At 37.6% G+C, this 12,940-nt stretch overlaps 1 protein-coding gene across 2 annotated transcripts in view; it reads left to right on the forward strand.

The window, feature by feature from the left end:
* Positions 1–12,940, forward strand: part of WDR33 (WD repeat domain 33) — a 71,981-nt gene that overhangs the window by 38,032 nt on the left and 21,009 nt on the right. Inside the window, exons 8-9 of one of the 2 annotated variants that reach the window (XM_036388543.1) lie at positions 5,150–5,171; positions 7,632–8,238. The exons of the other annotated variant lie outside the window; for it this stretch is intronic. Coding sequence (XP_036244436.1) covers positions 5,150–5,171; positions 7,632–7,635 — 26 coding nt within the window. The 3' untranslated portion in view covers positions 7,636–8,238. Of the gene's footprint in view, positions 1–5,149; positions 5,172–7,631; positions 8,239–12,940 lie in introns of those variants that run through there. 2 annotated transcript variants of the gene reach the window in all.

Genomic DNA, 12,940 nt, shown 5'->3' on the forward strand with positions numbered 1-12,940 from the left:
AACCAAAATTATTTCATTTCTGAGTTTAAGCATTTTAACAGAAGACTGCACATTACTAAATATTATTTTGAGACTGCAGTTATCTTAAAATTTAAAAAAAAATTAGAAGTTGTTTTGTCTTAAAACATGGAAAGTGCAGGCCAAATTTGTCTTGGTGTTTTTACTACAACTGAGTCTAGAAAGGAGTAACCACACATTTAAAAACTTGCAGACAAAATTCTCCCATTTGAATTGTAATTATTAGAGAACAAGGTACAGTTGCACATGGGAAATACAATCTGGACAGCTCTAAAGCTTATTTCTGTACAGCTTAGGTACTTCCAATTGTTGGCAAGATATCTCTGTTTTCTAAGGATTTACTGAGTCTGTAGCTTGATAGAATGATGGGTGTTACTGCTTGCTGTTTGTGCCTGGTCAAGAAGAATCTGCTTTTCTTTGTCTGCCTTCTGTTCCTCTTACCCATGCATAATTCATAGGCAGAAATAGTGGTTTTAATTTGACCAGCTGATACACTGAGAGAAAAGAGTAGGGCTTTGTTGTTTGGTTTTGATTTTTTTTTAAAGGCTAGACCAGCCCTTCTTAAGGATACAGAAACTTGCTTATTTTAGGTCAGCTGATGTAGTTGGATAATAAGATGCATTTTCCCTGCAGATGTTGCTTTATGCCCTTAAATCTTCAAGCAACAATTCCTTGTTGCTTCCACAGCAGGGACTCGCCTACTTAAAATGACTATAAAAGTTTTTTTCTGTTTAGCCATACAAAAGCATTATTCTCTTGGCTGCTTTGCTAAATGTAGCCCTTAGGAATATTGATAATATTGATGAATATGGATTTCTCTTGATTGCCATTCTCCTTTTGGGAAGTCCCTTGTTCTCCAGAGCCTTACAAGTGAGCACGTGGTGTTACAATTACAAATGTAAAAAGCTAAATTCAACTAGGCAGCTTTTTAATTACATTTAATTACTCTGCAATTATTCTTTGGGCAAAGGTAGGTTCTTTGTTTCACACTACTAGTTTGTCAGGAATATCCCTTGCTCCTAAAGGAACGGAGGAAGAAAAGCTCATTCCAGTCACCTACACGAGCATGTTGGAGGTGTCATTTCTGTAGTACAGATTGCATTTGCAATTTTTGAACAGGGCTTTCCTAAAAATACAATCAGGAATTTTTGTGCTTGTATTGATTTAGAATTCCTGTGGTCACATAAAACTGGAGCTTTAAATAGCAGGTGCACTGTGCCAGGCATGTTTGGAGGGATGCAGCCACCCCTTCCTGGCTGGAAAAGCCGTGCTGCTCGCTCCCAGGCTTTGCACACGCTGCCTGATGCTCTCCCCTGCCATTTTCTGTTCCCTGCATCACAGAATTCATCAAGGATTATCCAGTCTTTGTCCCTGAGAGCACTTAGTGTGGGTGTTTCAATCTGCAGTTTCACCACAAAGATGTCTGTTCCCAGTAAGCCTGGCTAGAAATACTGGCAATTCATCTGCAGTGGTTGAACTGCATTATTTCCTGCACAACTGTCATCTCAGCTATCATCCCTTCCACAAGTGTAGCAAATCACAGTAATTCGCTGGAATTTAAGGAAGGTTTGAGTCATGGGGATTTATTCCACAGTAGTGACTTACTGGGTATTCCACAAGTTGTTTTTAACCCATTGCACAATATTTAGTTACCAATTTAATGACTTGTTCCAACAGAATGTTGGTATTTGAAGAAGTTCTTTTTAAACTTTTTTGTAAGATGGAATAATTTACTTGGTAAGTAAGTTTACTTCAACTTATTTTGCAAGTAAGGAATAGGTATGAGGCAATTTTTCTGAGAAATACTTAGCAGCAGCAATTATCACAAATAACTAACAAGCATAGTTCATTACTGGTATATGAAAGGGAACAGTGTGGGGAATTTAAATTAGAATTTATTTTGACATAAAGGGACATATTAAAAACCTTAGAAATTAATGTTGCATTTAATAGACATGAAGAATATATCAGAATGTTTTTCCTGATGTATCTACTCCTTGCAGTCCTTGCACAGGAGGAACTCCAGCTTAGGGGTGAGGAGATAATTAATTTTTCAGTTTGTTGCTGTCCATGGCTCTTGGATTGCAGTTACTGTGGGCTGGACATCTACAGGGCTGGGAATGGTCACCCAGCTGCTTCAGGTGATGTGATCTGCTCACCAGATGTTTTGTCCTAATTCTAGTTCCAATCAGCCTGAACAAAGTACCTGCTAGTGAAAAATGATAAATTGCACTAATAATTCTGAAAATCTATCCCCCTTAAGAAAAAAATAATAAAAGTTTAATTCACAGAAGAGCAGCAAAGCCTTCCTAAAACCACTTGATAGATGATCAGGCTCTATAAGTTTTAAATACCAAACCCTTCTGGGAAGGTTAACTCCTTTGTACATGATGCAGGAATATTTCCTGCTGCTTTGCCATGGATGTGTGGCACGCAGGCTGCAGAGCTCATCCCCAGGGCTTTCTGGTGAGTGCAGGGCTCCAGGGGCACAGGGGGTGCTGTCTCAGGGCCATCAGGGCTCTGCTGCTGCTGCCAGCCCAGGCCCAGCACAGGGAGCTGCTGTTTGTAGGGTCAGCTGTTCCCAGCCTGCTGCCCTGTCCCCAGTGCAGTGCTGCTTGCAGCTGCTCCCCACATATTCACATGGGAGTGGGTATTCCAAAACCAGACCAGCCTAATTGAGGTGTATTCTCTGTACTAAAACAAGAACTGTATTTTATTTGCACTGAAAATAAACTGCTGACATGGGATTATACCTGTTAAAGCTTCTTTTTTTTTTTGGCTGTTTTTTTTTGGGGGGGGGTTAACTTTTTAAAAATGCACTTTACTCCCCAATACAGCTTTGCTGTGTTTACAGAAATATAAAGAAAATCAAAATGTAAATTTGGCAGCACTTGCATCCTTTGGCCAACAAATATATTTGGTTTTTTTCAGTTTCTTCAGTGGATTACTTCAGTAGCAATGCCATGCTCTTGCCTAGTCCTTCTTAAACAGAAATGATACCATCTTCTCTCATGACAGTCATCTTTCTTTGGTCTGTGCTTATGACACTGTGTATGGAAATTTATCTGTGCAAGTGAAGAGGTGACTTTTTCTCTGCCTCCCCCACAGCACTGATTCACTTAATCAGTAATTTTATTTTACAGAAGATTTCTAAAGTCCAGCTTCCTAGAAGATAAATCCTGCATTTTCACATTCCTCAGCTTAGCTACAGTCCTCACACACAGCACTGTAAAAGGTGTTTTATTTGAGGAGCACAGATCAGTTCCCTTCCAGGCCAGGGGAGCAGCCTCATCCTGGCCATGACCTCCCCCTCATTATTTTTGTGCTTAACCTACTTCCTTCCTTCTGCCTCTTATTTTCCATATTTCCCATCTTCCCAAGAGCACTTGCTTTTTAGCTGTCTCCAGTCTCTGGAGCTTCATATATGGCTCCAGTCCATTGTGGTTATGGGAACTGCTTTGTACGTTTCTGAGACTGGAAAGATATTTTGTATTTTCTTCCTTTTGGTGTGTCTAAGATGAAATTTTTTAAAAGCTGCTACAGAAAGCACTGAGAGAAATCTAAAGATTCCTTAGGAAAAAGCTTCTTTCTGAGCCACATCATCCCAGAAAACAACTTTTCTTTTTTGCCTTTAATTTAAAATTTATCGTATAGTTGATGTTTTCTTTTGGTGGTTTGAGCCACATTTTTTATACAGTTGCAGATGATTTGAAGTTTAGCAGGTATCTTTTGTGGTGCTGGTTTTGTATAATAAATGCTCCAAAATCCAGGCAAAAAAAGCCCCATAGATAATTTGTTAACATTTTCAACTTGTATTTCCAGAATGGTGATCATTAAAATATCTGGTATTAATATTCCTCCTGTGATGCTCATCCCAAATCAAAGAAGACTGAGTTAAAATTCTGCAGGAAAGATCATTGTTTCAGAAAAACTGAAAAGTTTCTTTTTTCTCAGTGTTGCTGAAGAGATGGTCAAACTTCTTTTTTTGTTCTATGTTCACTTACAAATAGATGCACATTCTCTGTCTTGGCTGTTCTTTTAGCCATGTCACATGACTTTTTATGTATTTTCTAGAATTTTGGCTCTATGTATTGTTTAGAAATTTTTATAAAATTTTTATTAATTTTTTAAAAGTTTTTTTTAAAGCTCTACAATAGCTTTAGTTCATAAAGTACTTCAGGCTAACTTATTTTTCCTCTAAGTGTAAGATTTTTGACTAACAAAGTTTCTATTTAAGTATTTGAAAAATTTTCATTTTGAAATATTAGACAATGTATCTGGTGCTAACATGGAGGGGTGTGCAATAACAGCCAGGAGCTGTTGGTGTAGCACTGAAATTGAAGATTTTTCTGCTTCTGAGGAGTAATTTTCCTGTCCTAATCAACATTTTTTCCTGTGGAAGCTCTGATTACTTCATGAGAACATAACACTGCAGTTACAGTTTCAGTAGGCTTTTAGGATTATTTCCTGTCAAATTCTGCATAATTTCTTTTTCTTACTTTGGGAATTTGTAACATGCTGCTGAGTACATGTCCCTGTTGACTCAAATACAAATTCAGTTACAACCTGCATCACAGAGGGGAACAATAGTCTTGTCTTGGCTGATGTTTTCACTCCTTTGAGGCCAGCAGTGAAAAAATCAGTGAAAACCTCTAACTGCTAATGACTTGCAGAAGCCCAGAAGGGCTGGAAGTATTTAGTCTCTCCATAGCCTGGTGTGGTGGGATGTTTGATTCCTGTCTCCTCTGTTCTGCTCTTGGAAGAACATTCTCTGATACGTTGTCATAGGAAACTGTGTCACACCTATATATATATATATTTTTTACACTAAGAAGTAATAGCAGCAATATTTTCCCCTGCTTTAACTTTAAAAATTGCATCTCTCTTGTTTTGTTCACATCTCTGTGTGATGTTAGTAAAGGAATCTGAGGACAGGATTTTCCACAAATTGTTTGGAAACCCACTTAAACTGGTGATAACCCCTTTGCCTTTCTTCTCATGCCCATATATGTTATCTTTACATGTTCTCCATATCTGTCCCCCCTGATTTTGATATATCTGAGTTACTTAAGTATTATTTGGTTGTTTTATCCCATTTCTTCCTGTTGACATCTCTCCCTTTCTTTGTTAGGTTTTATTGCACAAAATCCCTGGTAAGTTTTGAACATCACCTTTTTCCCTGTCTCTCTGTTCAGTCACATGTGAAGAACTTTGTTTCAGATCCATTCATGTGCTTGTAAAATTTAAAATTATACATAGGGATGCACAGAATTTTAGCTTCATAAATACTTGTACAGCAACACTGCAAAACAGTTGTTTAATAAGGGACCTCTATTTAGAATTAAAAGATATTTGTATTTCTCTGCTTAGGAACTGCAGTGTTATTTTTAAATGTAAAAGAGGGAAAGATTTTCTTAAATTTCAGAATTAGTAGTTGGCAAGAAAGAGAGGACTGGGAGTGCAGTGGTGATACAGGAAAGTCAGGAAAATAAGAGGAAATGAGATCACTGATGGTGCAGAAATTTAAAGTAAGACAGAAAACATTCCTTCTTCTGTCTCTTGCCTGACCTCATCTCTGCTGCTTAAAATTTCAAATGAAGGGTTTCTCTCTCTTAGGTGTCTGCAACATTATTCAAATCATTGTTTGTCTCCTGCATTTCAATTACACTTTTTCACTGAGATTGTTATTTCTTTTAAATTTTGCTGTGTTTTTTCTCATTAGCCCCAAATCACAGCTAAATTAAACATACCCATATAGTAGTGGGATATTACATATGATAATTACATGCCAGAATTTTTTCTGTTTCTGTTCATGGTACTCTGTTCATTAGGTGGGGTTCTGTCCCTGTCATTTTTCAGCCCTTTTGTATTTCAGTTGCTTGAAAATTGGCCCTTTTTGCTTGAGCTGAGAATTCTGTCTGCTCAGGAAGAGCAGTGCTTTGTAACTCAGTGCTCTGCTTTCTGCCAGCAGTTTATTGCAGTGCACCTGCTGTTCCCCCTTTGCTCAGCCTTGGTGGCATTGCAAAATGCACAGAGCAAATTGAATGGCTCTGTCTTCATATCCCTTCCTGGATCTTTTACACTTGCTAATTGGATTATTGACTGACACAATTCTTTTCCTGCAGTCTATATAATAACCTTTCTGTCTGCCCTCTCACCTCACCCCAGGCCTGCTGCTGTTTATTAATACTGGGAGTATTGGCAGTCATGCACTTTTTGCTCTCCAACCAAAGAAAATAGTTTTCCCAGCTTCCCAGCTTGCCATTATAGTGGGCTCATAATTATGAAATATTTTGTAATGGTAAGCTGACTGTCAGAAATAGCTTACATGTATTTTTTTGGCCAGCAAGAAGAAAAACAGCATTTCTGTAGAAGTGCTGGCCCTTAAAGTGAGCACCTGGCTGGACAAGTGCTCATCTGGTGATCATGGCTGCTTTAAAAGTCATTGACTTGACTGACAGGTGATAGTTCTTCTCTCAAAGGGATGTTAAAAAGGTAGGAGGCTGCCCTGTCATCTTAACCATGAAAAAATTCTTCCAGTTAAAGAATATCAAGTTAACTGAAAGATCTTGGTAGTCCTTCTGTATTGGGTGGTTTTATTAAAATATTCTGGGTTCACTTGGCAGTAAGGGTATATTGAGTTACATCAAAGCAGTAGACTTCTTGTAACTTCTTTTATTGAGATCTACAAATACTTTTTTTAGTTTTTTACATCTTGCTGAGAGAATTCTCTGGTCATAAAGAAACCCACACAGGGGTTTCTTTGAAACTTGAATTAACCTCTAAATTAGGTATTTGGGCTGTTCTTTTCTCTTGCAACAGCCATAATCACCAGCAGAACTCAAATGAGTATCCAGCAGGATGTTAAAGGAAATAATTACTGGAAATTAATTCTAATGGTTACTCTTCGATTTTCTGGAAGTCTTTGTTCTCTTCCCAGAGCTGGGAGCTTATTCTGATTTTACCACTTAGAACCTTGACCAAAATTTTGGTCAAAGCAGAGAGCTAGAGGCAAGGAGGTACTAAATTCTGCAGTGTCTGCCCTGATTTCCTTCCTTTCCCCCTCTGTTACCTAAATTGCCAGTCTGAATTTTGGGATGCACCAAAGTTCCTTTATTAGCTCCAAGTTAATTTCAAAATACATCCAAATTCATACTGTGGTTTTGGCATTCCTTCTTTGCATTACTTACTGTAGTTTCAGTAAATCTGTCAAACTTTAGGTGTCACAAAGTGTCACAAACTTTTTGTGACACGGGTGTAACAGGCAAGGGCTGGGCAGAAGAGTGCTGGTGGAAAGGTGGGGATTGTGACTCCCTGTTGGCAGGAGGTAACCACACCAAGTTATCATTTTCAAGAATTAGTGCCCAGAACTAGTTTCTTATGTGTTTGGAAAACCCCACTGAAGCTACTCTAGGTTCTGTTCATCTTAAAATCCCATCAGTTCCTGAAAGCTTCAGGCACCAGTTTTTAACTCCTGCCTCACTTCGTTCTTGATTCATGAAATACAAGTGTGTGTTCTGATTGTTCAGTAGTTACTTTGAAATAAGCTGTCACTGTGAGGCTTCAAATTATTTGATATTCTTATCAATTTTTTCTGATTGGGCTTTTTTTAGTTGATGGTACAGGCTCTGGCCAGACTCCAAAACACTTGTTTGGTTCATTTTTGGAGGACTTGACTGGGAACATTTTCATGCAGAAAATATTTTGGTCTATTTTTACAAAACAATACTGCTCAGCAATTTGATTCTGTACCCAATTATGGGGCCACAAAGCAATCAAAACTGCAGACTCATGACTGACAAAACAATGGAATTTCTCATCTGTTAAGTTGATGCCGTTTCTGCCCTTGAAGGACCAGTGTTGTTCCACTCTTGGGCACAGCTGAACCCGCCCTGTTCTGTTCTCTCCTGTTCTCCCCTTGCTGTGTGGATGAGCTCAGTCCTGCCTGGGGCTCCAGACTCTCAGCACTCCTTAGGGGCAGTGCAGCCTTTGTCAGATCCAGTGCAGGGACTCTAAGGAAGGGGCCAGAAAACAAGCAGTAGAAAACTCTGGGACACTCTTCTGAGGGAGTGGGGGTTTGGCTCCTGCCAGATGTTGATGTTGTGAAGCATGAGAGATTTTCTTAAAATTGCTGTTCATTTTTTAATGTTTCTTGTACGATATTTTTCTTATCATTAAATGTAAATGCCCTTGTAAATAAATATTTTCTGTCAATGAAAAGCAAGTGTGTTGCTGCTTTCAAAGTAGGCTGGCTAATTTTTTAACAGAAAAGAACATCTAGTCCCAGCTACTTTACAGGTAATGTAAACAGCAAAAAAAAAATTGGTTCCACCTCTTGCAATTAAAAAAACTTCCTTTTAATTCTCTGATAAGTACATGCAAAGAAATCCTAAATAGCAATGAGAATTTTAGTAGATAACAATAAGAATTTTAGTAGATAACTGTGCCTGAGTGCAAAGTAGAATCCAGTCTGCATTTCATAAATAATTTAACTGTGAGGAAAACCTGTCTTGGTCCTTGAATTCAGCTGCATTACTGCTAAGCACTCTCATTTCTATTTGGAATAAGTAGGTGTTGGAAGTTTTAATGTGGTATATCTTCTCTTTGGACACTTTCTGCCCTTTTTTTTCCCTGTCATTTCTTCTGAGCTAGCTCTGAGCTTTCTAATTTTATTTTTAAGATCAGTAGTGACTTTTTAAGTAGAAATAATGACTGCTGTATTGCACTAAAACATTGTGCTGCATCTAAAGCATTATCACATAGGTGATCTCCACCACAGAGATGCTCTTAATGATATAAATAGGGGATTAAGTGCATAAAATTGGTGCTAAGTTAAAATATCTGGATGCTAATTAAGCAAAACTAGTGACATTTTAGTAATATTTTTACATACTAAAATAACTTAGTGTTGATAATTATCTGTGGTCAGTCTAGATATGACTTAACTGTGTCTTATGATTAGAAATTGTGAACCATGCATATTTAATTGATTTTTTTTTTTGTTATTGTTGTTCTCACAAAGAGAATGTTAAACAGCTTTTAATGTTGTACAGCTACTGGTCTCAGTCAGACTTTTTTTGTCCTGATATGTTTTACAGCACAAATAACCTGAGTAGGTGTAGGTAGTGATAAAGCCCAAAAATAACTTCAGGAATTAGGAAAAAGAAAATATGTCTAAAAGGAGAGGTATCTTTAGGGTGTTTGTAAACTCTAGCATGAACATAGTCAATGATTAAAAAACATGGACCTGCCACCACAGACCTAAACTAGCAAGCATCTTCAGCTCTGTGATTGTTGGTTCTGGTCAAAAGAAATCCTTTCAGCTTTGGGAGTTGCTCAGCCTCAGTGAATTGAAGAATTCAAACAATCCCTCTAAGTTGAACATGTGGGTACCTAAAAGCTTAACCCTTCGTGACCAGTTCCCAGATCCACTGGAACTCAGCTGCCTTTCTTCCCCTTGCTATAAGCAAGCCCTTGCAGAAGATACTGTCATTGAATTTCCACAGGTGTAAAGAATTCACTTTACTGCTAATTACATATGTAACAACTCTAATTCGTTATTCTTGCAGTGCATTTACCATTACCAAGCTGTGCAAACACACAATCAGCATTAAATTTAAATTATTTTGCCAGTTCATGAGGGTTTTGTAGAATTCAAACTGTTCACTGATTGGTTTAAGTTTGGGATGAGCACATACAAACTCTAAACTCATTTATGGAAACACTGATTACCTATTCTGGCTGATCTTGGGGAAAGTAATGTTTACCCACACCTGTTTCATTAGTGTTTTGTGATTAGTATTGTTTCTTAACCTCCTGATTTCACAGATGATAAACTGTCCTGTTACAAGAGCTTCTGTCTGGATGAAATTACTATTACAGAGGTGTAAAAAAAGAAAATTATTCATAAATTTTTAAACAAATATGAATTATGTCCCTTTCTGTTGCTGAATTAGTGGAATACTAAGGATCTGAAGATATCCCCTGTAGGTTGACTAAAACTTCTCAGCAATCTCTCTGCTGTTGCTCTAGATAACAAGATTAATAAACTAGAAGAGAGCTAGACTGAGCAAACAAAGGACAGCAAAACTTGTGTTTGTGGTACAGAAGTCTGAAAGTAGGATGGAAGGCATTATTCTTAATCCAGTGAAGACTGAAAGGAACTTTTTCTTTAATTTTTTATGCGCAACCTCCCACATGATGCTAAAAAGCACAAGCTGGCTGTGTATCTCTAGGGGAGGATTTCTGTGGTATTCATTCTTGGAGTGCAGAAGAGGAAGTGCAGGAGCTCCAGGACACCTCTTGGGTGAGGACAGTTCACTTAACTTGATAGGACAAAGAGCACTAAATTACTGAAATTAAATAGAAACCTGTCCTTACTGCTGAGCTGGTCAGTGGGACCAGAACAGTGCCCAGTTGTTTTAGGTGTGGGGAATTGAGTTCCTCAGTGAGCTGTGCATGGAACAGGGGATTTCTGGGGAGTGGATGACTGCCCCATGACATTTCAAAAAAGCCTTTCATAAAAATGGAACAGAATAATGGCAGAATAATCTAATTTGCATAATAGGCTGGAAGCAAATAGTAAATTCTAATAGAATTATGTAGAAAACTTAGAATTCCTTTCTGCTAACATTGTTCCCATTATCTTGGACTTGCAGGTCTCTTTTTTTGTCCCTTCTTCCTTGCCCTCTTTTATTTTTTTTAAGGGTGGAGAACCTTAGCTTGGTTTTTTTAAGACCTAATGCTGTCCAATAGTTACTTTGACATAAAATGTCACTGTGAGGCATCAAATTATTTGATATTCTAATCAAATTAATTTTTTCTGGTTTGGCTTTTTTTAAGTTAATGTTAGAGGCTATAGGCAGACTCCAAAACATTTGTTTGGTTCATTTTTTGGAGGACTTCTTTGCAGATCCCTTGGAGATAATCCTGTGCCAAGGCCCTGCCCTCTGAGAGGTGTGATGTTGTTCTGGGGACACAGAGAACAGGAAGGTCAATGTCAGTGTGTGGTGACAAAAAAACTGATCTAACCAGGCTGGGTGGGGGATACACAACTCTGTTTACTCTCCATTTAGAACAGAATTTAAAAAATATCCAAACAAATTGAATTCTAAGTGACAAACAGTATCATTGCAATTAAATGATGGTTAATTCTTTAAAATATAAAAAGTTATAAATACCCATTTTCTTTGGAATGTGGGTGTTAAAATATGAAGATGCCTTAAGACTGGCATCTTAGTGTGTGTGTCTACATTCACATAATTGCTGAGAAGGATCTAGAAGTTTTCCAATATCATCTATAAAATTCTCTTTGAATTGATGTGCTTTCAGAATTGGGCACGTCCCATGGGGAAGGAATATAAAACAGGAAAGTTAAGCTACAGCAATAAACCTGATCTATCTATAACTGCTATACACAGTTGCATTATAAAATATGTGGATATTTTATAGACTGTAATATAAAGACAGTGATTCAAACCAGCTTTTTTACATGGTAAGCTATGTTCAGAAAGTCATAAATGCAGAAATTGGTGTGAGGAGGGAAAAAAAAATCATATCCTTATAATATGTGTACTTTTCAGACTTCTGACATACTTGATTTATCAAATACCTTTATATATAATCTTATTATTCACTAGCCAGGATTCCTGTTCAGTGTCTTTTAAAGAACAACCCTTCAAAGAAATTGGCTGGAAGTACTAACAATCAGTATTTTAATTAAGAAGATTGTGACTAAGGGCACTCAAAGCATTTATTATGCATGTGAAAGGTAATATTGGGGAACTACTTTTGGTTTTAAGCTTTTCAAAGGTGCTACATTTGCCTGCCTTTGTTTTTCTGCAAATTTTTTAAATGGTTGGAAAAAGTTGTAGTAAGTAAAACTAACAAGTGTTTGTATATAGGTTTATGCTCAGACTTTCACTCATGATTTTAAATTACTTGAGTTTCTCAAAAATCTTTGCCTTCAGTCTTTCATGTTGGTTGGTTTGTGGGATTTCTATGGCCACAACTCCTACACAATTCACACATTTCAATTCATTTATCCTTAAAGTGTCCCTACAAGACAGGGAGTTGATAATAAGGTCCATGCAAAGGAGAAGGAATTGTTCAGAGAAGAATTCTCACCCTGCAGCTCTGAGCAGAGAGGCAGATATTTGTGTGTGACTGTTGAGCAAAAGCTTTGCCAGCAAACAGGGAATGTAAACTGCAGAGATTTGCATGAATTAAGGTTTTCTGAGCCTGGTGTCTGGGGACAAGGGGGTTTTGTACCAGAGGAGGAGAGGCTGATTCCCAGCACTAAGAACTGAAAACAACTGTGAAATAAAATCTGTGAGGTGGCTTTTTCTCTGGAATGTTATTTTAAATGTATTTTCTGCATCGTGTGTCTCATTACAGATAATAGTGTGCCCATCTCTCAGCAGAAAGAAGGAAAAGCAATATACAACGTCAGTTGCTTCAATATAAAAAGAAATTAAGAAAGGTCTGATTAGATGATGCTATTCAGTTATTTTGGTTATGTAAATGTTCTGAGTTAGTTCATCCCTTGAGAATAGTGTATTTAAAGCATAATTGTTGTCGGGAAAGATTTTATTTTCTCTTGAGAAAGCTTCGTTGCATTGGGAAGCTGAAGCTAAAAGTGTGATGGTCCCATTTCTGCAGAGCTGGGGCTGACAGGCTCTGTTGAGGGCAGGATCCATCACTGGTTTGATTACACAGGAGGCTCCCAGCTTTCTCCTCTGCTGCCATAATCCAGAGTGCACTGGTTGAAAGAATGCTCTCTGCAGGAAATGCCAGTTTTAAACAGAAATTACCTGTTTAATCATACAAAGATTATAACAGTTATGGTTTTAAATATTATAAGTTCTGATCCCCATGGACAGTATTCATGTGCTGATAGCCAAAAGCCTTTTGATATGTTTTG

Source organism: Molothrus ater, chromosome 10 (genome assembly GCF_012460135.2).
Source record: "Molothrus ater isolate BHLD 08-10-18 breed brown headed cowbird chromosome 10, BPBGC_Mater_1.1, whole genome shotgun sequence".
Classification (NCBI taxonomy): domain Eukaryota; kingdom Metazoa; phylum Chordata; class Aves; order Passeriformes; family Icteridae; genus Molothrus; species Molothrus ater.